Source organism: Brassica rapa, chromosome A05, assembly GCF_000309985.2.
Source record: "Brassica rapa cultivar Chiifu-401-42 chromosome A05, CAAS_Brap_v3.01, whole genome shotgun sequence".
In the NCBI taxonomy this organism is placed as follows: domain Eukaryota; kingdom Viridiplantae; phylum Streptophyta; class Magnoliopsida; order Brassicales; family Brassicaceae; genus Brassica; species Brassica rapa.
Window position 1 is genome coordinate 9533186 of NC_024799.2, and position 27802 is coordinate 9560987.

At 32.7% G+C, this 27802-nt stretch overlaps 2 protein-coding genes and 1 non-coding gene across 3 annotated transcripts; 2 read left to right on the forward strand and 1 right to left on the reverse strand.

Annotated features, from left to right (window-relative positions):
• Positions 1–1190: 1190 nt before the first annotated feature.
• Positions 1191–1858, reverse strand: LOC103868410 (putative high mobility group B protein 11). The gene is made up of 3 exons (XM_033292596.1): positions 1674–1858; positions 1496–1574; positions 1191–1416 (listed from the first exon to the last, which is right to left on the reverse strand). The coding sequence occupies exons 1-3, from the start codon at positions 1856–1858 to the stop codon at positions 1210–1212; spliced, it is 471 nt and encodes a 156-aa protein (XP_033148487.1). The 3' UTR covers positions 1191–1209.
• A 6222-nt stretch (positions 1859–8080) lies between these two features.
• Positions 8081–8187, forward strand: LOC117134552. Its single transcript, XR_004458736.1, has one exon. It is a non-coding gene; the product is annotated as a small nucleolar RNA R71 (small nucleolar RNA).
• Positions 8188–10164: 1977 nt separating this feature from the next.
• On the forward strand, positions 10165–27256 carry LOC103868388 (probable WRKY transcription factor 10). The gene is made up of 6 exons (XM_009146491.3): positions 10165–18657; positions 18829–19196; positions 19532–19658; positions 19792–19951; positions 20035–20187; positions 20276–27256. The coding sequence occupies exons 2-6, from the start codon at positions 18834–18836 to the stop codon at positions 20721–20723; spliced, it is 1251 nt and encodes a 416-aa protein (XP_009144739.1). The 5' UTR covers positions 10165–18657; positions 18829–18833; the 3' UTR covers positions 20724–27256.
• Positions 27257–27802: the final 546 nt, after the last annotated feature.

The window sequence follows — 27802 nt, forward strand, 5'->3', positions numbered from 1 at the left end:
GTGTCTTCAGGATTTACATATCTCAATAATTTTAAGCTTAACATACGACCACATCATGGTACAGAAATATTCTCACTCTAATGAAAATTCTTCTTACATAACAAACTGAAGAAACAATATGATGCAGATAAGTATTTGGAATATTTCCAAATATCTTGTTATTTATTTTATTAGTTATATTAATTTAGATAATTATCTTTTATTTGTATTTTCTATATTTTAATGGTTTTTCTACTTTAATTAAGATTAGGGTTTTCCTATCACTGAAACAGCGGATAAATAGGTTGAACGGTCAATCAAGGAACCTTTAGGGTTCTTAGAGATCTGTTCTTGGATCAATCAAGAGTTTCTTTCGATATCTTCTTGAGACCAACTTCCTACTTGATGAATTTAATCAAATCGAACAAGGTATAAAGCAAAACAGCTAGTTTATTAATTATCAAAGTCTGAATACAACTTTAGGCTTGACTGCCTATTTATAATAAATCCTTAAATCTAGAAAACCCTAATCTTAATTAAAATATAGAAACCATTAAAATATAGAAAATACAAATAAAAGATAATTATCTAAATTAATATAACTAATAAAATAAATAACAAGATATTTGGAAATATTCCAAATACTTATCTGCATCAGAATATAAGGAAGAAAACAAATTATTGTTATGTAAAAGTTGCCAAGATTCCAGATCGAAATCACTGGACCCTTCTACAACTTATTATTATAAAACAAATTTATTTTGAAAAGAAATAGAAAAGCAGAGATGAAGTTTCAAACAGAGAAGACAACAAGAACAACAATCAGAGAAAACACTACAGGCTCTCTTTAGCTTCAGACTCAGTCCCAGCCTCGTCACCATTTGCGGCTGCAGTCGCTGCATCAATCAGATATACACTTTCCGACATCTCTGTGTTGAGCCCCTCATGTGATCCCGTCTTCATGGTTACAAAGTATCTGTTTCCGAACTTCCCATCAGTGAACCCCTTCAGAAAAGTACAAGGTTGCAGTTTGGAAGGCCTGAAAGTTTTAGAATACAAGTCACAAATGGAACACAATCAAGAAACGAGAAAGGTGACAGCCTTAGCGAGTATTTGAGTACCTATGTCACGATTTGAATATTCGTTAACAAGGCGTTTAAATGCTTCTTCTGCAAAAAAAAAAAAAAAGGAGAAGAGGTTGTGTTTTTAATCTCAGATCTTCACGTAGAATTAGATAATAAAGAAAAAGATGAATGTTGTTAATGTCTCAGATCTTTCTCCTAGAAGAAAAGACATTGGCTCTTTGAAGAAATACATATGCTCCAACTCAAAGAGCATTTTCAGATAAGTCTTCCTTAAAACATATGCTGCATTTTTCACTTCTGTCTTCAGATTAAATGTTCCAATCACTTCGTTGCATTTACAATCCCTGATCATCTAGAATCAACAAAAAAGCCAGAACAGCATTATGTATTTTAATACTTAATGTTCAATTGAAGCACTAACTTAGAGATACTTTTTCAATACCACCTCGATTTATGACCTCGATGAAAAGCTGATGCAGATCCAAAATTTCTCCACCCACATTAGGATCCCTTTTACAAATTAATGTGCAACAAAAACAGTCATGGAAACATTAAATAACACAGCAATAACAACAAGAAGAAAAGAAGAAAGGTATATGCAAAACTCACTTGACAATTCTGCCAGAATCTTGGGGCAAATCATGAAGCTTATCCCGGAACAAATCAGAGTTCGCAATGAGATCTAGGTAAGTAGTCGTACCAGAGGAATCAGCATCACTCTTGTTGTCTGAAGAAGACCCATAAGTGGGAACTAGTTGAAATTGCGAATATGTTGAATTATCATTGGTCGACATCATTTTTGATTATCAAACTTGAATTTTTTATTTTTGTTTAATAGATTTTAGTTTACCCTTCAAATGTTAGTGTTAAATTTAAAATTTCATACAAAGATGTAAACTTGCATGTCTATGATTTAATTTGAGTAAAAGAAATGTAGTATTTTCTTCTTACAAGGAATTATGTGCTAATATTTATACACATTCTTACATTGGTCTACACCAATTACCTTGTGCCTTTTTACATATTCCATTTACACATAAGTAATTAATTAAATTTGATACATTTTGGTAAAAAATTAAACTGTAGTCAGCGGATAGATTGCATAGTTATTTAGAAATTAGGTCAAATAAATAATTTTGGTATTGAATTATTTCATGTATAGTAAATAATTAATTTAGAATCTATGACTCGTACTGATGTTGAATTTGTTTTGATGTTTTTGGTAAAAACTTAAAATATAGTCATTGAATAGAGTTGTATCTATATTTATAAAATAAGTCAAGTGCATAGTTATGTGATTAGTACAGTCAATGTATAGGTAATTAGCTAAATTAAATCTGTCATTAATAATTGATGTTGAATATGTTTTTAATAATAACCACAGTTTGACCCGTGCACCCGCACGCGTGTTTGTTTTAATACAATAAACATATACAATTTTCCACAATATAAAAATTCAATGATTGCACAAACACGCGTCTATATGAGTGTTTGTTCGATTTTTAATATATAATATTTATGATAGATCGATGGTTTTAATTTTTTGTAATTTGTTGATTGCACACAATATTTACTATTTTTGTTTTAAATATATTATTTTGATAACATTCCTTATTTTAATGATAAATTCATTATTAGGAAAAAATCATTTGTGATTTTGATATTCGCCATGTGCAAATACAAATTAACTTATTTTAGGTTTGGAATATGATTGTTTAACATTAAATATATATATAATATTTAACATAAGTATTTTATGTTTTACAACATATTTTCAATGATGCCTTATCTTCCATCTTAACTTTAATATTGTAATAATTTTTATTTAGATCAATATTTCTAATAAGAATTCGGGAAACTGGCTATAATATTAGTCATTAAAATTATAAACTAAATATAAAATAAACGTAAAAATGATATTATCCATAGATATTGTTAATATGGAGTGTTAATATCTATTTATCAATTAAATATCTTAAATATCATGATAAATATACATATTAAAATATATTTTGTAAAAAATAATAGTATATATATATATCGGTAAAATAAGTTAATGTTTATTAATTATCTTAAATATCATGATATATATATGCTAAAATAAAATTTAAAATAATAATAATAATATTAATTAAATTAATGACTTATCCTAAAATCATGAAAAAAATGACAAGTAAGTAAATTTAAATTCAAATTCCTACCGTACAGCCCAACAGCTCTGATGTTAGGAGTTTTCAAGGCTCCTAAGACAAATGTTGTAGTATATAAGATTGTCGAACCAGTTCTGAGGGATATCAAAGCACTGAGAATGCAAGTACTCACTTAATCTAAGTGCAACCAATGATTTAGATGGGTTTTAAATTACTACTAAACTAGAAAGCAAATAACAGAATGATACTTTCTTGACTAAGGGAAAAGAGAACTCATGGGCATAGGGATTAGACTTTGGGTGATCAAGTATCGAACTAAGGATGGCAAATGATCAATCAAACTATCAACCTTAAGCCTAGACACAATTCTAAGCAAGCTCTATGTCTAGATGAATGCTCATTTGCTAACATATCTCAAACATCAAATGTCTTTGGTTGAATAATATGAAAGCAATCATTACTAACAAGTCTATTAGCTATCTTAGCATCTTTAACAACAAATGTCTTTGGCAAAGTATACTAAGAGCCTAGGAGAGTTGTCTCAGGCATTTCATCAAACACCTTTTGGGTGGGAAATGTCTATTGATCAACTTTTGAGTGGCCAACTCAGAAGATGCATTATGAATACTCTACTAGCAAGGAACAAGAATGATCTACACTAAAACATCCTAGAACTAACCTAATCACCCTTAATCTCCCTAACCCATGAATTCAAAAGGTGATTACTCACTAATCTCCATGATTCCTCTTAAACCCATATTGGATTTCAGATTAATCATGTAAAGAAATAGATAAGAAATCAACAAGAACACAAGAACATAACAATCAAAATCCAAGAGATGAACTTCTCAAGAGAGTTCTTGTGTCTTTCTCAATAGATCAAAAGATAAAAGATAATCTGCCACTGGTGGCTACAAAAGATGTTTAAAACATAGGTTTTTTTCAAGTGCAAAACGTCCAAAATAAATTGCAAAAAGGTCCTTAAGAAATCATGATTTTCGGCAGCAAAATAACGCGGAGCGACTTGCAGGTGTCGCTCCGGGAAGTCGCTCCAGGGCCGATTTTTGGTGTCTCCGGGCGAGAGGTCGCGAGCGACTTTGGTGTGTCGCTCCAACGGGTCGCTCTGGATCGGGAGCGACCTTGGTAGGTCGCTCTGAGAGGTCGCTCCAGGCTTCGCTTCGTGTCGTCTCTCCATAAAGACGCGAGCGACCTCGGGGTGTCGCTTTGGGAGGTCGCTCCGAGAGGGGTGTGAGATGCGAGCGACTGCACGGGGTCGCTCTAGCTAGGTCGCTCTGAGAGGTGCTTTGGAGCGACCTCATGACGTCGCTGCGGAACCTCGCTCCCATGCTCTGCTCGTCCAATGATCACCTGTTTCACGTCCTTTAAGCTCCAAATGCATCCAAATGTCCCCAAGAACTCCATGTGGCACTCCAACACCTAATGAGGACAATGAATGCAAAATGCAACCTAGACATGGCTAAATCCTAATCTATATGATGAAAATGCTAATGGATGAATGGATAAAACAATGCAAATATGCAAGATATCAACTCCCCCAAACTTGTTCTTTTACTTGTCCACAAGTGAACTTTCTAGAACTCATAGGGAGAGAGGTTGAAGGAGGGAGCACATAGCCAAAAGAAACACAACTAGCACACTCTCTTATTACACTCTAGCTTCTCTAGGCCTATCTTAACTCTTTTTGTTCTTACACTCATCATCAAGCATCCACACATTCAAATCAACCAACTCTCACATTCATTAAGCACAAAACATCAGGTGAATTCTTGCAAATGGTCAGTTGGTCCAAGTCATTTGGTTGGGTAAGGGAAGGCTTTTATTCAAGTGATTCAAGAGGTTCAAAACATATGATCTTTAAGGTGGTTTACTCTCAAAACAAGTAGCCTTGACATTGCACATAATATATCTAAGAAAGGGACCAACTCATGCATACAATGCTCAATCTCCATTGTTCTACCCTTTTCCCAAACATACAAATCACACAATCATTTCCCAATGTCAAACCCTACTCACATCTCTCACCAAAAGATCCTAAGAACTTTAACTCCTTCTCTTTGAAATCTACAAGGGATTTTTCACAACCTCAAAACATTTCTTAGCTCCTAACAACTTTGCTAGCCCCCCTTTTTCTTTTCTTTTTCTTTTTTTTTTTTTTCGATTTCTTTTTTTTTTTATATTTTTTTTTTTTTTTTTAGGTTGGGGGCCAAGACTTTTCAAAACTAGAGCTAGAGGTTCTCTACTTATCCCAGAAAATCGATTCACTTAAGCACAAAGAGTCTATCCTTTTTATTTTTCATTTCTCCCAAATCATGATCACAACACTCACCCTCCCACCTATAGCTAGACAAAAGAGTGTCCAATCTAGCAAAAATGAAGATCAAGCATTGTCGTTCCCGATACTCTCAACATTATGCGCATGTAAGACTTTCCGAAGAAGGCCTCACTCATCAAACAATGAAAGCTTAAAAGGAAGGAAAGGTTTTGGGAGTGGTCTACCACTAGAGTTTGTCAAAAAGATTGGCATAAAAGATGTGACAACTCCAGTGTGTATAGCCATGACTCAGTACACAAGGGACCCTAAGCAAGAAGCATTAAGTTCATTCATTTCTAATAAGGTTGTAGTTGGCTTCAAAGACTGAGTTTCAGCAATCAACAAGTTTCAGGAAGAGTTTTCAAGGCTCGAAACATACAAGTCTTTTTGAGAGGTGCAAAAGCTAGTCAAGTGCAACGTAGTGTTCTTTACAAGGCATTCAAATCATTGCTCCCAATGCAAGTGAATGCAACCTATATGCTCTAGACTCTCCTAAAAATGCAAATGATGCAAACTAAATGATTGATTTTTTTTTTTTATCTATGCAAATAGGTATGCCATGCATGACTCAATGAAACAACATCAAAGCAAACATGATCAAATACTTGGTACCTCCCCCAAACTTGAGTGACACAGTCTCTGTGTCGTCAAGTAGAGAGAGAGATACCGAAAAGAAGACTAATATGCAAAAATGAAATGGTATATACAAGGGAGTGTGGTGGGTTACCTTCTATAGGGAATGAGTAGAGGGAGATGCTCCCTCCTCGTCGTCCTCAGGTGGTAACTCTTCAAGGTGCTCATCAGCAGGGGTGTCCATCTCTTCAATGTAGAAGGCTTGCCCGAACACAGTTGGTTTCCTCATTTTCCTCTTGATGTCAAAGTGGAGGATGTTCTCTTTACCCAAATGGAGATCAATCGTGCCTTCCTTCACATTAACAATAGCTCCTGCTGTAGCTAAGAATGGCCTTCCTAGAATCAATGGATCTTGAGCCTCCTCACCCATCTCAAGCACCACAAAATCTGTAGGTATCTCATACCTTCCAATCTTCACAGGGAGGTCCTCTAAGATGCCCACAGGGTACTTCACTGAACGATCAGCTAACACCAGAGAGAGTCTACACTTCTTGTACTGAGTGAATCCAAGCTTCTTTGCAACAGACAAAGGCATCAAGCTGACACTAGCTCCCAAATCGCAGAGACTTTTCTCAAATACCATAGGTCCAAGAGCACAAGGTAGTGTGAAGCTTCCTGGATCCTCTAATTTCTCTGGAACATCAAGCCTCTGGATGATGGCATTGCACTCATGGGTAAGATTCATCATGCTTTCCATCTCCTTCTTCTTTGCAGCTACAACATCTTTCAGGAAATTGTTGTATTGAGGAATCAACATGAAAGCATCGATGATGGGCATTGCAACCTGAGCTTCACTCATTTGCTTCTCAAACAGAGCTTTGTATTTCTCTAGCAGCTGCTTCTTGAATCTACCAGGGAATGGAAGTTTGGGTTCATAGGGAGGAGGAACAAAAGAACTTTCACTTGCTGGAGTAACAACTTCACCATCCTTTACTGTCTTCTTCTCCTCTCCAACCTTTCCTTTACCTTTGGCTTCCACTATCTTCTCCAAGATCTCGTCATTGATCTTCTCATCAACAATCACCACTTCATCATCTATGTTGATGGCAACCCCCTCACCTAATTTCTCAGCATCCTTGGTGAGGGTTCTAGGAGGTAACTGCTTACCGCTCCTAAGGGTGATAGCTTTGGCCTCTTTGGGATTTTGGTCAGACTTTCCAGGTAGAGATCCTTGCTGGCGATTCTGGTGAGTGTTCATGGAAGCAAATTGATTCTCTAAATTCCTGACTGTAGAAGCAAGGTGTGAGAATTTGTTGTTGAGCTCATTGTAGCTCCCATCAATCTTGGAATGAAGGTTCTTCAACTCATAACCAACTTGCTTCTCACTTCTAGTCTGAGACTCCAAGATTTGCTTCAGTAAGGTATCAGTGCTGCTCTCTTGAGGAGCAGAGGAACCAGACGAGGGGTTTTGCTGAGGCTGATAGCTGCCTTGCTGGTTGTTTCTTGGCGGATAGCCACTCTACTGGTTGTTGGAATAGGACTTCTGTTGGTAGTTGTTGTACTGAAAGTTGGGTTCTTTCTTGTACCAGCTACCATTGTTGTTGATGAAACACAGCTCTTCCTGACCTTCCAAACCCTCAACTTCATGGACAATAGCTGGTGTCTCTTGGCTTGGGTTGCCGACAAAGTGCAGCTGCTCTTGGGTAGCTTTATCAGCAAGGAGGATGTCTATCTTATCCTGTAGAGCTTTCAACTCCTTCCTCGTTTGCTTATCCTCAGTTCTACTGTTTCTGTCGTGGTCTCCACTGTAGACTGCATCACTCTTTACCATGTTGTCAACCAGTTCTTCTGCATCCTCCTCAGTTCTCCCCAAGAAGAACCCATTGCTAGCTGTATCCAGTCTGGCTCTGTACTTAGGAAGAGCACCACGGTAGAATGTGCTCAGTAAGCTCTCCTTAGAAAAGCCATGGTGTGGGCATTGAGCTTGGTAGCCCTTGAATCTCTCCCAGGCTTCACTGAAGCCTTCCAAGTTCTTCTGTTGAAAGCTGGAAATCTCGTTTCTCAGCTTAGCAGTTCTTGAAGTAGAGAAGAACTTCTCCAAGAATGCTTTCTTGCAGTCATCCCAAGTAGTGATGGAGTCACTGGGTAGAGACTTCTCCCACTGACGTGCCTTATCCCCCAAAGAGAAAGGGAATAGCTTGAGCTTTAAGGCATCTTCGGACACACCATTGGTTTTTGACAACCCACAGTAGCTGTCGAACCTGTCCAAGTGATCAAATGGATCCTCTAGAGCCAGGCCATGATACTTGTTGTTCTCAATCACGTTGAGGAGTCCTGATTTGATCTCAAAGTTGTTGGCTGCCACAGCGGGTGCTCGGATTCCCAATCTATGACCATGAATGTTGGGGCGGTCGTAAGTGCCAATGGGTCGAGCTGCTCGCTGTTGGTTTTGAGGTATGTCTCCCATATCAGTACTCAATCTCTGCAAGTGAGCCTGTTGCTCTTCTTCTCTTCTATTTCTAGCACACTCTCTCTCTAAAGCTCTGATGTCTGCAGCTATTGGAACTAGGTTTGATGGACCCCTGCTCCTCAAGTTCATACACCTGTAGATTAAAGGGAGGTGAAGAAAGAGAATCAGTAACAAAAGAAAATAAAAATAACTTAGTCTCAAGCAAGTGACTAAATCTCAATGTTCAATTTGATGTTAGGAGTTTTCAAGGCTCCTAAGACAAATGTTGTAGTATATAAGATTGTCGAACCAGTTCTGAGGGATATCAAAGCACTGAGAATGCAAGTACTCACTTAATCTAAGTGCAACCAATGATTTAGATGGGTTTTAAATTACTACTAAACTAGAAAGCAAATAACAGAATGATACTTTCTTGACTAAGGGAAAAGAGAACTCATGGGCATAGGGATTAGACCTTGGGTGATCAAGTATCGAACTAAGGATGGCAAATGATCAATCAAACTATCAACCTTAAGCCTAGACACAATTCTAAGCAAGCTCTATGTCTAGATGAATGCTCATTTGCTAACATATCTCAAACATCAAATGTCTTTGGTTGAATAATATGAAAGCAATCATTACTAACAAGTCTATTAGCTATCTTAGCATCTTTAACAACAAATGTCTTTGGCAAAGTATACTAAGAGCCTAGGAGAGTTGTCTCAGGCATTTCATCAAACACCTTTTGGGTGGGAAATGTCTATTGATCAACTTTTGAGTGGCCAACTCAGAAGATGCATTATGAATACTCTACTAGCAAGGAACAAGAATGATCTACACTAAAACATCCTAGAACTAACCTAATCACCCTTAATCTCCCTAACCCATGAATTCAAAAGGTGATTACTCACTAATCTCCATGATTCCTCTTAAACCCATATTGGATTTCAGATTAATCATGTAAAGAAATAGATAAGAAATCAACAAGAACACAAGAACATAACAATCAAAATCCAAGAGATGAACTTCTCAAGAGAGTTCTTGTGTCTTTCTCAATAGATCAAAAGATAAAAGATAATCTGCCACTGGTGGCTACAAAAGATGTTTAAAACATAGGTTTTTTTCAAGTGCAAAACGTCCAAAATAAATTGCAAAAAGGTCCTTAAGAAATCATGATTTTCGGCAGCAAAATAACGCGGAGCGACTTGCAGGTGTCGCTCCGGGAAGTCGCTCCAGGGCCGATTTTTGGTGTCTCCGGGCGAGAGGTCGCGAGCGACTTTGGTGTGTCGCTCCAACGGGTCGCTCTGGATCGGGAGCGACCTTGGTAGGTCGCTCTGAGAGGTCGCTCCAGGCTTCGCTTCGTGTCGTCTCTCCATAAAGACGCGAGCGACCTCGGGGTGTCGCTTTGGGAGGTCGCTCCGAGAGGGGTGTGAGATGCGAGCGACTGCACGGGGTCGCTCTAGCTAGGTCGCTCTGAGAGGTGCTTTGGAGCGACCTCATGACGTCGCTGCGGAACCTCGCTCCCATGCTCTGCTCGTCCAATGATCACCTGTTTCACGTCCTTTAAGCTCCAAATGCATCCAAATGTCCCCAAGAACTCCATGTGGCACTCCAACACCTAATGAGGACAATGAATGCAAAATGCAACCTAGACATGGCTAAATCCTAATCTATATGATGAAAATGCTAATGGATGAATGGATAAAACAATGCAAATATGCAAGATATCAAGCTCACACGGTTCTTAGATAAGACAATCAGTAATCGCATCTCCTCTCTACATTCCAAAAACATTGGACAGTGCAGTAGCATGATGATTCACTGGATGCGAAAGAATTAGTTTTTTTTCCCTTAAGTTGATGTTCTCTCTAAATTTTAAAACTCATTCATATTGTAAACTGTATTTCTTTTGTTGATAAATGAATTTAACATTTCAACAAAAAAAAGAGCTAGATATGTCTCTAAATTTTTTAGATGCCAAATATATTTCAATTTCAGTTTTATGTTTATGTTTATTTTTGAGGAAAATATTAATTTGAAATTTATTTGTTATATTTTATAATTCAAATATATATTGTGAATTTTTTTAATCATCAAATTATTTAACATATATTTAAAATTACTTAATATGTTTTAACAAAAAGTTATGGTTTATATTTTGTATGTGAAATGAAATAATATTTGTATGAATATATAACATTCAAATTTGTATCATCATGCTGATAGCGTAAAAACACGGTGATAGCTTTACAAACGCTAACAACATTATCACGCCGATAACATCATCATACCGATAGCATCATCACACTGATTTCTTGGTCAAGTCAAATTTATCGTCATATTGATCACATCATCACCGAAAAATCTTCATACATAGTTTATATGAACTCGTCATACAAGCTAATTCATGATGGTTTGTTCATGACGACTCGTCCGTGATAGCTCATCCTCAATGGCTTGTCCATGTCGGCTCGTCCATAATGTCTCATGCTAGCCCCAAACATTACATCAATGTAGCCTTTCTGTGCATGGTATAGAAACCCGAAAGGAAGCTTGTCCACTAGAATCCTTCCATGACATTTTGTCTATGACAATTTGTCTATGACAGCGCATCCATGACATCTTGTGTATGACAACTCATATATGAGCAAGATTGAGCATCATGGTATGCCAATAAATACCATGTATTGCATTCATGACATGTCGTCTTGAAATTCACATGAGCTCATGGACTCCAAACATCGCGAAAACCTACAGCTTATGCAATAGGCCGATCACAATTCATGCCGAGTTTTTTTCTCCAAATTTTTCGATCTTGGTCAACACTTGTTATAGATGGGTTTCACATCCTTGTAAAAGCTCCTCTTGAATTAACATCCGCCCATATAAAAATGGTAATTTGGAAGTTGGAAAATAAAATGAAGCTGACAAGGAAAATGATGTTGGCAAAATAGGGAAATTGATATAAAATGAAAAGACCTTAAATAAAAAAGAAAAGGCATGTATAAGAAAAAGAAGACTGGCATAAAACTTTTATTAATAAAGAGATTGAAAAACAATATCATCTTCAAATACTTTATACTATTCTCTAATGAATAGAATCAATGGCTAAAATAATTGATGTGCTATTCTTACTCACTAGTTTAATCCAATGATTTATGAATAGAAGTGTCAAAATAGGTAAACCAACCCAAACCAAACCAAACCATATCCAAATGAACCAAACCATTTATGGATTATGGATAAACCCAACGCATTAGCTTAATGGATTGAGTCAATCCATAACTCATTTCAATGAATGGGTTAATGGTTTTAATGAGTTAATCCATTTTTATATATTAATAGAATATTAAATATTAATTAAAAGTATATAATTATGTAAATTTCCAAATGATTATATCATTTACACTTTTTAAAATATGTTTATTATTATGCAAATTTAAAAGTAACAATAAAACTAATGAAACTAAAAACATAAAATAAAAACAAAATATTCTCATCAAAATAACATTATGTCAACATGTCCATTGCATTATTCTCTGTCTTTAAAATAGACTTTCATGTAAGAACACAAAATATTAAAAAAATAACAACAGCCTTCTGAATCAACATGTGTTACATGTATTTCTGTATTTCTAAGATGGAAACCAGTAGCATATAAATGAAGCTAACACATATTTCTCAATGAAAAAAACAATCACAAGATCAGTAGCATCCCACGAATTCTTGGATTCATACACAGATGCATCACAAAGAATAAGTGGAATGATAGCAATTAGATATATAAACATCAATCTCTAATCAAACTAATGTTCCATCTGGTCTAGATAATATGTTTCTCTCAAGTCTCAAATCATAAGCATGAGAAGAGGACTAGTCAATGCAAATATGATTTGAACATGCTTTATAACTATAACAAAATACATGTCCAAGAGTATAGAATCATCAAGAGTTTTTACCTATCTCACAATGAAGATCTTGTATGGAAAACAAACACAAAAGATAATGTCGCTTCTCTTCTCCTAGATGCTTCCGAGACTTCTTTCATCTGAAACAAAACAGTGGTTTTACTTTTGAGTGTTTGCGTTAGACACAATAATAGATAAGTACATACATTATGTAAATATTTTGACTTTTATAAATAAGTTTTAAAGCACATAAATACTTGGATCACCACAGCTTTTATCTAATATTGTATATATAATATAAAACACATTAAAATTGTATAAACTAATTTAATTATATTAATGATTGGTAAAGCAAAATTATCAAATCAACTGCATAGCAATATTAGTCAATATTATTATAAACATTTCACTGTTGTCAACTATATTTTTAATAAAATAATTTGTTAATATAAAACATTTTAAAAATAATTATTCGTTAACAAAACACTTATTAAGTATATTTTTTAGTAAAAGTTCTATAAACAAGAATAAAATTCTTACAAATATTTTTATCATCAAAAGAATTATAAATTATATTTACATATAATTATTAAAAAAATTCTTAAAATGAGAAAACCCTATATAAAAATATGTCTTCTAAAACTATGTGTCCTAAATAATCGTCTGCGTGGCTTGCACTATGACTGATCTGCATGAAATAAAACTAGAAAAGTTCAACGCCATCAAGGTTGTGGCCCTTGTGGAAGAAATGCAAAATGTACCAATTCTATCTCCTTAACTACATGGATATTTCTGTTTTTTTTTTTGAATGAATGTTAAATTTTATTCATCAAAAAACCCTTCTTACATCAAGTGTAGACTTCTATATTTTTTAAAGTCTAAAACTCATTCAAATAGAAACTTTAAAACTCCTAAACCCTCCTATAATAACAATTTTCTATGGACCTTTAAACTCTTATGCTAAACCAAAACTGCAACACATCTTCCCAACCCTTCACTCTTCTTGTTCTCATAATACTCAATTTGTTTCTTATCCCCTTCACAACCATCCTCATAACAGCGTCATTAGGCAAAGGCTTTTCCTCATAGCATGAATTGTAGCATGTAAAATATATACTACATGGATATTTCAACTCGTTGCATTATAGTCATCACACTGTTATTGTGTGGCGTAAATAATGCAGGCCTAAAAAAGGGGCCATAAGTGTTGATTTGGATCTTCTAGATCATATTGAGTTTTTGTTATGGAAAACCGATACAACTCTTTCCAGAAAACACTTATAAGAAGAACAAAAACATATATTTTAAAAGGAATTCCATTGATATGAAAAAACAATTTATCAAAAAATTTGAAAACAATTAACTATATAAATAGAAATATACATAATATCGTAATGACGATAAAATTTAAATTAATTTGAAGATGCACTCACGAAAACAATATTTATTAATTGTGTTGTCAAAAAAAAAAAATTAACAAATTGTTGAATCCAATATGTTTTACCTAGTCAAACCTTCTATACAAAAAAATATGTTTGGTTATCTTTTCTTTATAGAACCTTTTATTTGCACATCGCATTACAAAACTCAATACATTTGTTGTTATTTCTTGATAGTCAACAATCAGTACAATCATTCCATATGTGTGATTATCTTTTCTTTATCGAAAATTTTATTTGCATATTACATTACAACCCTCAATACAGTTGTTGATATATCTTGATAGTAAACATTGAATACAATAATTCCATATCGTGTCATTCTAAAAATAATGATTTAAGTTTATTATGTGATCTGTTTGACCCTTGTTAGTACCCTTATGATGCTGATTCTCGGATAAAAAATCTGTTAACTCATATTGTTGTTCCAATTAAAATTCAATAATACCAAAACAAAAATTACATTTTTTAAAAAATTTAAGTATAGTTTATCTGTAATCTTATCTTCTTAAAAAAATTATTACCAATAATTTTTTAAAAAATTAAGGTAATCTTTTATCTAATCTAAGTTTTTTTAATTAGTAATTGCGTTTTAAAAATTATAATAAATGTATGATCTAAAGCTGATTAAAATTAGATATTACATATATAAAAAGCTATTAATATATACAGTGTTTGAGTAAAATGTGTAGTTTAGTTGAAGAAAAGGTAATGTTGGAAATAGAAGAATGTGGCTATTTGTTAGTGGCATCTTAAATTAAATCTGGTTTAAGTTGACATTGTTGATTGTGCATGTTTTTGTTAGATTTTTGCACTGTCAATGAAGTTAACTTTCTAGATTAGGGGTGTTACCTTCACATATGTCACTTCACCATATATTCTATATATCTATGCTTCTGGAATTTGTACGTGATTTGAGTGCCATAGATCAAAAAGAATGAAAGTATGCTAGCAATTAACGTTGAACGGGATTGAGATGTTAGTATATTGAGGCAATGAAAGATTTGAGAAGTAGCCTTTGAGAGGACATCATAAGGCAGGAAACAAACTTCAACAGGGAGATGAAATTGATATATAAACTATGAAATGAGATGATAGTATGAAATGTGATGATAGTATGAAGGAAGAAGAAGAGTTGTAATTGAAGATGGAGGTACCAAGAGTAAGATGAAAAAGAGATAAGATATGAATTGGCACAAGACTTACGCAACCATAAAAGAAGAGGAAGTGTTTGGATCAGAAATAAAATCCTCAATATCATGATGATAGAATTATGAAAATCGAATGGTGGAAATTGATAAGGCCGAGAAAGAGTATTGAACCCAGAAAAATAGTTATAACATCTTCCATCTGGTGAAAGGTTAATGTTTTTTAATTTGTCGTACATATTCTTCTTTGATTGTTGTACATCCAATTAAGACAACTTTAACCTGATATTGACTAGGGATGAAACAACAATGTGGATAAGTTATAAGAAGAAGTCAAATGCTCGAGTTGTAATGAACTTGATGGCATACTTATACAACAAAACTGATGGTAATGATGAGGAAATATTTGATAGCAGAAGAGAGAATGACCAATAAATTAATGCAAAGTTAGATGATAATTAAATGGTGGGAGATTGAAGTAATATACTGAGTAATAGTGAAGAGAAGAATTCCTTAAGCATTCAAAGACAAATTCTATTGAGGGGAGAGAGTGTAATAACCCTCAGTAAAAATAAGGATCCATACAAGCCACGTGTTATCACTAAGATAATTCTTAGAATTCTTAGAATTCTTAGGAAAATAAATTGGTACATATAAATATATATTATACTTTTTATTAAACTAATTATCAAATTGATTAATAGTGTACACAATAATATTCTAAATTATTTTCTTAAAAAAAAGCTACGGAATTAACTGATATGAGTAACATATATATGAAAATTAACGATTATGGATAAAACATATTTGATATAAAAAAATTGTATCCTCTCTCTTTTTTGTTTAATTTTATATTATTAAAAAATAAAAAATCATATTAAGCGTATAAGAAAAATTTTAGATTTTTTCTTATATGTTATATTTTAAATGTTTAAAACGACTATAAATTATTAAAAATGGTAAAAGTCCTACATTGAAAATTTTGTGATCAATGGTTTTATTTATTTTTTGTTCAAGCAAGATACAAATGATCATAAATCGTACGAATATGAAATCTCATTATTAGACATCGTATTATATATATATATACTAATATCATTTAAATTAAATTATATAATAAATAAAAATATAAAAATATGTTAATTTCAAAATCAAACACTTCTTACTTTATACATTGTTTACATATACTAGAATGTTAAAGTATTATATATGTATATTTTTATTGGTATACTCTTAAGTAACTAAACTTCAAAAACGTAGGTTAATAAAATAAGTAATTTATTTTTGTTCTTCTAGAATTAGATGATTTTTAGACTGAACTGGTGAATATATATACTAGACATACATTTATATTTAAGTCTTCACTTATATTCTATAATGGCTTGATATATTAGATTTGAACACTAACATGTGAATAGAGTTTGCCGGTGATTTTCTTCAAAATTTTGATTCTTAGATATGTATCTGGAGTGGAACTATTTTTTACATATGTCCATCTTTTTAAATTAACACTTATGTAATTCACCGAATTCACATAAGAAGTTAAAAAAAAATAACTCATAGCAGTGAAACAGACACGAGAACAAAAGCACAATTTTATAGATGTAGAAAATGAAAACAGAGTCAATAGTAAAAAAATCGAGAGCAGAAAATATAATTATTTTTCGTCATTTTACAATCGATATTGCCTATCTTGTTTTTGTGATTTGTGTCAGCCGCAAAACTTAATTTATTTTTACGCATATGAAGTGTTAAAAATAATTAAAATGATTTGTAATACGTTAACGCTTCAACAACGATGCTACATTTAAGAAGCCACCATTTGTATTCGTCATTTTACAATCGATAAAAAATTGTAGTATTACAAAATGTTAAAACTATTTAATTAACACACATTAGTATAAAAAACTTATTCCGCGCGCATGAGCGGATTATCGTCTAGTCATACAGTAAAGAGGATAAGAATAAAATTAATTTGAGGATGATTTCACTAAAGCTTTATTTGTTAACAAATTTTTTACTTTGCTATTTTTCCGTAGTCAAACTTTCTATACAAAATTAGGTGTGACTATCAACTTTTATTTACACATCGCATTACAAAACTCAATGCATTTGTTGATATCGCTTGACAGTCAACAAATAATAAAATAATTCCATATCGATGTCATTCTAACAACAATGATCAAAGTTAATCATGTCATCTGTTTGACCGTCGTTAGTTACCCTAATCATACTGATTTGTTAATCAATAATCTGATTACATGCTTGACTCATATCGAAGTAAAAAAAAACTTCAAACAGTTTAAACTGATTATAATTAAAGTATAATCTTAAATTTTTAAAATACAAGTACCAATAAATATAAAATCACAGTAATATTATTTATATATAAATTTGTTGTATTAATAATTTTTTTACAAGATAATAATAAATGTATGATCTAAAACTGATTAATATATATATATATATGTATATATATATATATTACCTATGTACAAAGATATTAATGAATACAGAATCATAAAATATTATATTTGGTTTAAATATATTATACTAATGACTATTATTTGACAGAAATAACGATTTAAAACTATCTAAAAATGATTAAAATATACGAATAACCTCAATTCATTTTTAAATTAGAAATATTATATAAGAAATACTAACGAAGTAGTAGTAGTAGTTTCATAGCAAGGGTTGGTCGGAGATAGATTATAAAATTATCATTTATGGATTTGATTTCCATTAGAAATTAAGTTGTTGGTGTCTGGCGAGACGAAGACACGCCTATGTTTTAACTTCATTAAAACATTCGAAACCAAACTAATTGTCTTAACTGACTCAATAAAAACCAGTTACCTTTAGCACATACAACGGTAATATCCCGATTTCTGGTATACGTGGGAAAAGACTTAACAAAATTAGTTTAGCTATCTATATCACCAAAGTACATTTATATTTTCATTCACACATCCGTTTAGAATTCCAAGATTAAGTGTGTTTGAATTTGAAATAGTGAAAAGATGGGTGATCTATCGGAAAATGATTCACGATATCGTGCGAGTGAGGCTAAAGCGCGGGAAAAGATCATGTGGTGATTGTAAAGTCAGTATACAAGATTTTTGAGCCTCTGAAAATTAACGCACGTTCCGTCGGAATAAATAAGGTCCATGGACCGAGAGCGGGACATGGAAGGTCCATTAGCCATGGACGATCGGGTGTTATAAGTGATATCAAAACTAAATATAATGACATTGGTTACAAAACTGATAATTAAATAATATACAATAGATTGGTCTTATGTTTTTTTGTTAAAGAACAATAGATTGGTTTTAAATCTGATTTATTTTGGTTATGTAAATTATATATTAATTTACTGATTTGATAAAAAAATATTATATAGCAGAATATAGAAATGAAAGAAAAATTTATTAAAAAGTCTCTTTCCTAAATGACAAAAGTTTGACCATATAATTTTTTTTACCAAAGTAAAAAGGTTACTAGTTTTATTATATAAACACCATCTCCCCTCTTATGCAACACACATCTCTTCTGTCTTCTTCTTTTCCTGCTAGCTTCTTCTGAATAAAAAAGGTTTCTCCTTCACCCCTATTTGCAAATTAAATACATTTTTCATTCGTTTACCAATTAAATCATTCAAATATATATCCCAAATATATCGTTATTTCAACTAGATATCCGTTTCCGACGATCTTTGCATAACTTTTTTTTTTATTAATGTTGTCTTGTTTCTTGACATCTCAGGAGAAATGAATGCTTTTGATGGAACCTACAGAGGTGTGAGGACGTGTTGGGCTGCACCGTCTAGTCCTAGCCCTAGATCGCTACTAGCAATGCTGAATCAAGGCGACAACAATGATGTTGTGGATCAGATCAACGAGATCTTCCCTCAAGCTAACCATCAGCCTGAACAAAGATCCAGTCTCCGCGAGAGAGTAGCCGCACGAGTTGAATTCAATCTTCCACCGCTCGAGACACAGAACAACCGTCCATTTGCTGCTTTCTTCAGGAACCCGTCGACCACCGTTCCTTCTCCTCTCGTCCTAATCTCTCCAGGATTCAGCCCATCTGCTATGTTGCAATTTCCAAACACGTTCATTGATCCTTCACACGTAAGTAACAATGTTTATGATTCTTTCATAATACGATATATAATCATATGATAAACAGTCGAACAAAAATGTGGTTGGACAACATACAACGGAATATTATTATGTATGATATTTTAAACAATTAGGCGTAAAAAGTGAGTATTATTTATCGTGTTTTTTAACGAATATTATTTAACAATATAGAATCTATCATTTCCTTTTTGTTCACGTTTGAATACATACTCTATTTGCGTTTACAATTTTCAATTCGATAACAATTTAATACAAAGTTTATGTATGAACCATAAAACTATACTTTGTTATATTTAACGTGTCGCTCTTTAAACATATTTCAGATGATCCTTCCGTCTCCAGTCGCCAATGGCGGGCCTCCAGAGGCGGTTGAAAGTTCTGGTGCCGACCATGCAACGATGATGATATCCAACAACGATCCGATGCACGTTGCTCTGCCTCCTCAACAAGGTAATAGAGTTGCTTCTGTCTCAAGTTTGCTTCCATTTTGGATTCTCCTAGTATTTTTTTAACATGCTCTGATGATATTCCAAAGACTCCGTTTATATCCCATCTCATGTTGATTCCATTGATGCTCCTATAGTCGCTGCTTTTGAATCTGGTCCAGCCCTTAACGAAACCGACCTCATCAACATGGAAATCGATAGGAAGAACGAGGACGAAGAGGAATACAAGGAAGATGAAGACGAAGAACACAACATTGTTGATGAGCTAGATGCTGAGCCTTCATCTCCAAAGAGAAGGTCCCAAGATAACATCAGTATTTAATAACAATAAACTTAATATATTTGATTAAATTAACCTAAACTACATAATTCTTTTGCAGGAAGTTTGGGGAATCAACCATGATTGGAGCGACAAGATCATGTAAGAGCCAAAGAGTTATCCTTCAAATGGAAACTGAAGAAAACAATCCTGACGATGGTTTTCGCTGGAGGAAATACGGTCAGAAAGTTGTCAAAGGGAACCCAAATCCAAGGTTTGTTTCTTTCATTATGCTCTTAATTTTTTTTTTTTATCTTAGATTTTATATTATGTTAGATTTTTATATTTTTATTTTGGTGCAGAAGCTACTACAAATGCACATACACAGCGTGTGATGTGAAGAAGCATGTGGAGAGAGGAGCAGAAGATGTCAAGTTTCTATTGGTTACATACGATGGGATACACGAGCACGATCCACCAGCTGCACGTGGTAGCAGTTCTTCCGGTCTAAAGGGCCAGTACAGTTCATCAGTGTCTCAAGACCATAACAATCACCGAACCGTGCCGCCTTCTTCCTCTTCGGCCTCTGAAGCCCTTAGGTTTTTCCCTTCTTCGTTGGACCCACCAGTGGATATGACACAGTTCTATATGACTGGACTCGCTAAGCTGCCGAGTTTACCGGTTTACCAGAACCATGGTTTGATGAACTGGAATAATGAACCAGAGATTGATCGTGTGATACCGGACGGTACAGAGGTATTCAAAGGGATCAGGGATCGACTTAATCTCAACTTTGGTCTCAACCTTTAGATCGTAAACTTTTGATGTCACCCCTTCTTTCTGTCCTTACCCGTATACCGTAGTGATATACAATAATAATACAAGATATCCAAAAACTTGTACTCATCATCAGCTTTATTATGATTTTTAATACATTTTACTCTTGGACTTTGACCAATTTAATTTCTATCAGTTAGAGAGGCTTAATATTGTTAATTGGAACCAATCCTATCCAAAGTAAAATAGAACGAAACAATTTTTTTTTTTTGTTAGCAAAATTTTTTTTAATTTTTTGTTTAATTCTAACTATATTTTTAAAACAAACCCAATCCGAACTAAGCTAAAGAGAGTGAGAGAAAATTTTCGATTATAACTCAATTGAAAACGAGCCCAGAATTAAAGTTCTGATTTCTGTTTTGTATTTTGTCATGTAATTTAACCAAATCCGTTTTCTATTTTGCCATGTAATTTTTCTTGGTTATAATGAGTATCCTTCATTCAAAAATAAAAAAGAACCGACACATGAAATACAGTGAAACCTCTATAAATTAATAATGTTGGGACTACACCAAAACTATAACTTTTTTATTAATTTATAGAGATATTAACCAAAAATTCAATTTGGGACTATAAAAATATATTATTTTATAAAAAAATTTAGTGTATATTAATTTATAGAGTATTGAGTTAAAGAGGTTATAATGTATATGAATTGAATCAGAGGTTGATCCGTTAAACGTCCAGTACCTATCAGAGCTGTCTGCACGAATCATAACTAAAAAAGTAAAATTAGGTCTTTTGTCAAAACCACAAATTTATTTTGTTCATGTCAAAACTGTAAAATTATGTTTTTTTCAACCAAAACTATCAAAACTACATTTTCTGCCAAAATCGGAGAATTACACCAAAACAGTAAAAATACGTTTTTCCACAAAACCGTAGAATTAAGATTCCCCCTTTTAAAACATAAATTAATGGTTCCACTAAATCCATAAATTTTTCTGTAAAACCGTAAAATTACGATTTTCCTCCAAAAATAAAATTATGCTTTTCACCAAAAATGTATAATTATGTTTTTACACGAAAGCAGTAAAACTATATATTCCCACCAAAATCGATTGGAAAATTACACCAAAACAGTAAAATATGTTTTTTTACCAAAACCGTAAAAGTTATGTTTTTTCCACGAAACCGTAGAATTAAGATTTTCCCCTAAAACATAAAATTATGGTTCCACTAAATCCGTAATTTTTCCGTAAAACCGTAAAATTACGATTTTCCTCCAAAACAATAAAATTATGTTTCTCGCCAAAATGGTAGAATTATATTTTTCCACGAAAGCAGTAAAACTATATTTTCCCACCAAAATCGATTGGAAAATTACACCAAAACAGTAAAATGTTTTTTTACCAAAACCGTAAAAGTTATGTTTTTTCCACGAAACCGTAGCATTAAGATTTTCCCCTAAAACATAAAATTATGATTCCACTAAATCTGTATTTTTTCCGTAAAACCGTAAAATTATGATTTTCTTCCAAAACAATAAAATTATGTTTCTCGCCAAAATGGTAGAATTATATTTTTTCACGAAAATAGTAAAATTAATTTACCCACCAAAATCCAAAACTAGGTCTTATGCCAAAACCGTAGAATTCTGTTTTTTCCATCAAAATTATGAAATTATATTTTCCGTCAAACAGTTAAATTATGTTTTTCACTAACGTTGTGAAGTTATATTTTCATGTCAAAAGCGTAAAATTTGATTTTTCGCCATAACCATGAAACTATGTTTTTCGTCAAAATTGTAAGATTAGGTTTTATGTCAAAATCATAAAATTTAATTTTTCACCAAAACCGCGGAATTACATTTTTTCTACAAAAATCATCAAAGTATGTTTTTGGTAAGCTCATGGACGCTCATAATCAATTTGGTATTTATTCAGTTAGACTATATACCAATAGGTCTTTAGCCTAATTAGACCAATATGTAATTGGATGCGACTGTGACCCCTCCAAAATGAATTAGACTGGGTTTATCATGGACGGTCTGTCCAATTGACAGCTATAAATCGAACCGCTTGTGGGCTTAGTGATTGAGCGGTTAAAGAGCACAACCCGGGTTGTTTAATATAAAATGGGTAAGGATATGACTAACTTTGCGTCCAAACAGGCCTCATCTTTTATTCGCGTCAACAGAGCTCAGAAGCATTGGAGGGAAGATTCTGGGATTGAATTGATGAAGATAGAAGGAATGGAGGAAGTGAGGAGTTCTGTGTTAGCGGATGAAATACTGAAGCGTTAGAACCTTTGTTCCGTCGCCTGCGTCTCCGCCCCTTCTCTCACATCTCTAGATCTCTTTGTTTGTACATAACTATAACTGGTTCTCTTCCTCAACTTGTCAAACTGGAGACCATCCTCAAAAAGAGCTATTTCCTGACAGTGACTTGACTTACAGTGCGCTTCAGTCTTTGGGCTCTTGTCACCAACTTACAAGCCTCTCCCTAGTTCAAACATGTTACAACCCGCAAGATAAGTGAGACTTGCAAAGATTTAGAGTCAGTGAGACTCGGTGGGTTCCCAAAACTCAGCGACGTTAATTAATTGGTTTCGCATCGCTCCTGAAAAGGTTTGAAGTATTAGGACTTGCTTCCACGTGACAGATTCTTCGATACAGGCTGGCGCTGGCTACAAGCAAATAGTTGAGGAAGCTCAATGTCCATAACTGTGTGAGCATGACAGCTGGAGCTCCAAGATGGCTGAGCAAGCCGTGTCAACTGCAGGTCTTCATTGGCTCGGATTGGGACATACATTGTTTGTTGGTCGAAGAGAGACGGTCACAGCTATTATATGTCAGAGACCATGGATCACCTTGTGTTTTGATGGGTGTGAGCTTGGATGCTATCATGGCTGGGAATTCCACACGTCTCCCAAATTTAATGTATTGTATAAATTATAAATTCGATTCAGAAAATGATCCAATAGAATGTGTAATTTATTTGAACTTTTTTAAAAATTGATTGTAAGCTAAGTTTAGGTGTTGTGCTTAGAGTATAGTAGAGAGCTCCACATGGCTCTAACACACAAAGTTTTTAGAAGTATGTAAAAAACATAAAATCTTAAAGTTTTATATCTTAGCTAGATTTTGGTCCGTGCGTTGCTACAGACTTTATTTGATACTTTGAGTTAATAGAAAAATATTAAAAGATCATTTTATTGTTGTTTTAAAATTGTTTTTTGCATATGTTATGTGAAATTTATTTTATAGTTAAGAACTCGTTTTCACACATAAGTTTCAGTTAATATTTGTTAGAGATAGAAAAAATATCCAAATGTAAAAATTTAAACCGGATCCAACCCGAAATAATAATTTTTTTTTGTTGAAATGTTAAATTTATATATCAACAAAAGAAAAAATGTTTACAGCACAATAGAGTTTGGAAACATTTGTAGGGCTAGAATGGTAAACTAGAGAGCAAAGTAAAACTTATGTTGTTCTTCCCAGCCACTCAAGCATCATGCTGCCATAGAAAGCAACATTCTTGTGACGCAAGGAGGACACTCTGTTTTGAATAATCTTGTCGATCTTCTTAATGAGCTCTGGTGCTGTATTGAAACGATTGTTGTGTTTGCGTCTGTTCCGTTCACACCAAACACTGTGGATCACGGCTTGGAATGAGAGACGAAGAAAACAAGTGACAGTGGCTGTTCGACGCCGAGAGAGGAGCATTGTGATGGTGATGTTCCACCCGAAATAATAATTATAATGAAATAAAAAGGAATTTGGAAGTTAAATAAGGCCAAGAAGCAATGACAACATTATACACTTACTTATGTACTAATTTAATATTTTATTAAACTTATTATCTGATGTTAAATAATTTTCTTGATTCATTATTTATTAATGATATATTTTCATAAAAACATTTTAATTAAAATGAATTGTAAACTACTACATAGTAAAAAAAAAATGTAATAAGATAACAATGAAGCTTGATTTGTTTTTGACTAAATATATGTACAGTGACAATAATTTTAATTATTTTTTTATGAGCAAACATGAAAATATATATATCAAACATGCGTTTGATTTTCGTATAACCAAACACTTAAATACCAATCACTACAACATCCTAAGTTTTGATTTTTGTTAATTTAATAGCTTTAGCATCATACTTGTCATCAATTTTTGTTTTAAATGCTATTAAATAGGTATGTTTACTTTTATTAGGATTTTTTTAGAAAGAGAAAACAATTATATTTTATAAATCTCGTTTTTATTTACAATTAAAAAAGAAAAAATATCAAATACTTTTTTATATTTTTTTAGGATTTTAGAAAATAATGTAAACTTTTACAATTATCTCCTGTTTAGAATTTCAGAAATTTTTTATTGCTATCAAATAATTATTTCAAGCTACTATTAAATAATTTTAAAATTATGATTTTTAAAGTTCATATCAATACTATTTTACACTTTGTTTTTTAATTAAATAATTTTTAGTATCATGTTCATCATAAAATCTAATCTATTAAAACAGAGTCCTATTTTTTATCTACCCAAGAAAGTTCATTTTAAATTTTGGACTCTTTCAGTTTCCTTACTAGGCTACCTTATATATTGGACCCGTATAAGTTTGTTATCATAATAACTATATACACGCTGTTTAAATAACATAACCGGTTCACTTTAACTAGACCAACATCTAATATACTAAGCCCTTCCAAAATTAAATGATATGTTAAATAAATAACATAACCCGTTGAATTTAATTAAACCAAACTCTACCGTACAAAACCATCCAAACTTACACGATATATTATTAGATATAATAAATTTAATGTCAGATTATGAGTTATTTGGTTCATCTTTCAACGTACAGAACATTCTAATAGGTGAAAAAACTATTTAAAACAACATTATACATTGCAGACAAGCTACTCTCATATAGAGTTTTGATTATGGTCACTGTTTTTTTTTTTTTTTTTTTTTTTTTGATAATCCAGGTATCCGGACCTCTCACTTAGTCCGACTATTCCACCGCGTCCAACCGGAACTGGCGAGAAAGGTCCTGGAGGCCAAACAGAAACCATGTTAAATCCGCTGAGGCCGGAGCTAGAACTCGTGATGGCGAGCACCTCAGCCGAGGTTCCTTTACTACCATACCACGAGGCCCGGTTATTATGGTCAATGTGTATATTACATATGTATAGTTTGATCTATTAAAACCAAAATTTCAATTAAACACTTCCAGTCATATCAATGGTCTCATTCAGATATTTTTAGATTATAAATCGTAAACTAAAATACTCTAACCACATCAATAGAGAGATTTTAGCAAATTTAAACTAACGTGTCTTGCAAACGAATCCTATAAAATATGAAAACCAGAATATGCTATAGATATATTTCATTTTTATTCAGAATATCTTCACAATACATTAATCTAACGTGACTTGCAAACAAAAACTGAATATCTAAACTACCTTTAACAGCTCCTAAAAAATATGAAAATCGGAATATGCTATAGATCTCTTTCTTTTTTTTTGAATTCACAATATTTTTATCAATACCATTAAACCTAATTTTATAACCAAATCACTATAAAACATCTTCCTTCGCCTCATATTTTCTATAGTCATGCCTTGAAAGGTCATAGTCATGCTCGATCTACAAATAGAGTATAAAGATCTATCACATCAAGATACCAAACTAATTTGGAGGTTTGATATAACCCTGATCATTTAATATGATAGTATACAGACAAAAACAATTCTACCTTAATGACAGTAGATCGATTGTGAAGATGATAGAGTGAACGATTTTGAATTTCTCATCAGCAAACTGGGGTAGTTTCAACAGATTTTGTTTGTTGTTATCGAGAAGACGATTAAGAGGACGGGATCACCGACAGAGAAGACCAAAAAAATAAAGTTGTTAAGTTTTTTTTTTCGACACGTTAAAGTTGTTCACCTTCCCGGAAAAAATAACTTTGGGCTTTATTTTGTTTTTCTTGGTTTTCTGTAACTAATGGACCAATTTCATTAGACTAAAAGTTTAATTCCTTCCAAATTAATGGGTCCATCACGCCTATCAATTGATCATATGGCCCAAAGGTGTTTATATTCGTTTGATTAAATTAAAAAAAAAAGGCAAACAACCAAATGTTTGCATATATTCATGACAAGTCTTAACAACAAAACAAAATTAAATTATATGGAGTTCTCCAAAAAACGTAAATTGTAAGGAAGAAGTATATTATAAATAAAAACTCAAAATGAAATAATCTAATCTCAAATAATTTAAAAATATTATTTAAAAACAAAATACACAAAAATCTGAATCACCAGAATATTTTTATCAAAATATAAACGTCACTGAATTATCCAATTTTTTTATCCGAAAACCAAAAACCTGATATTTAATAATATAAAATACCCGAATTTTATGATTTTAAAATCAAATTAACAGAAAAATAGAATATTACCGGAACCGAATATAATCTAAAATTATCTCGGATATTAGCTGATTCTGAATTTTGTTACCCAAACTGAAAACCAAAAAATAAGAACCGGAACAAAATCAAATTTTCTAAAAATCCGAATGGATCTTAAAGCTCTAAAATAGAACCAGGGAACCGAAACCAAAAACCAAATGCCCATGATTAATATGAATAATTCTAATAAAAATTTACAAAAACAATATCCGCGCACAGCGCGGGGCAGTATCTAGTTCTCTCTTAAAAATATACTATCAAATAACTTCTTACAATTCTCTTTTGGTTATGAATTAAAAAATATGATACAAATCTCTTTTGTTTAAGATTTTTTTGTAAAGGAAAAGAAATATCAAATTTTTTTAACAGTTTTAGGGTGTAAAAAAATAAAATTAAAATTACATAATCTTTTATAATTATTTTTTCTAGGATTTAGAAAATTAAAATACTATCAAATAATTATTTCCAGCAAATATTAACTATTTTTAAAAGTTGCTATTTTCAAAATTCATTTTCACAACATCACTATTATTTTTAATTAAATATTTTCAGTATGATATTTATCATTAAATTTTAAAACTAAAAATTACTTTTACAATTCTATTTGGTCATGAT

Coding starts and splice junctions, on each gene's coding strand:
- LOC103868410 (XM_033292596.1), bottom strand. CDS start 1,858: ATGTCGACCAATGATAATTCAACATATTCGCAATTTCAACTAGTTCCC. Junction 1,575..1,673: donor GATTCTGGCAGAATTGTCAA/GTGAGTTTTGCA, acceptor AATTTGTAAAAG/GGATCCTAATGTGGGTGGAG. Junction 1,417..1,495: donor ATCGAGGTGGTATTGAAAAA/GTATCTCTAAGT, acceptor TGTTGATTCTAG/ATGATCAGGGATTGTAAATG.
- LOC103868388 (XM_009146491.3), top strand. CDS start 18,834: ATGAATGCTTTTGATGGAACCTACAGAGGTGTGAGGACGTGTTGGGCT. Junction 19,659..19,791: donor TGCTCTGCCTCCTCAACAAG/GTAATAGAGTTG, acceptor ATGCTCCTATAG/TCGCTGCTTTTGAATCTGGT. Junction 20,188..20,275: donor AAAGGGAACCCAAATCCAAG/GTTTGTTTCTTT, acceptor ATTTTGGTGCAG/AAGCTACTACAAATGCACAT.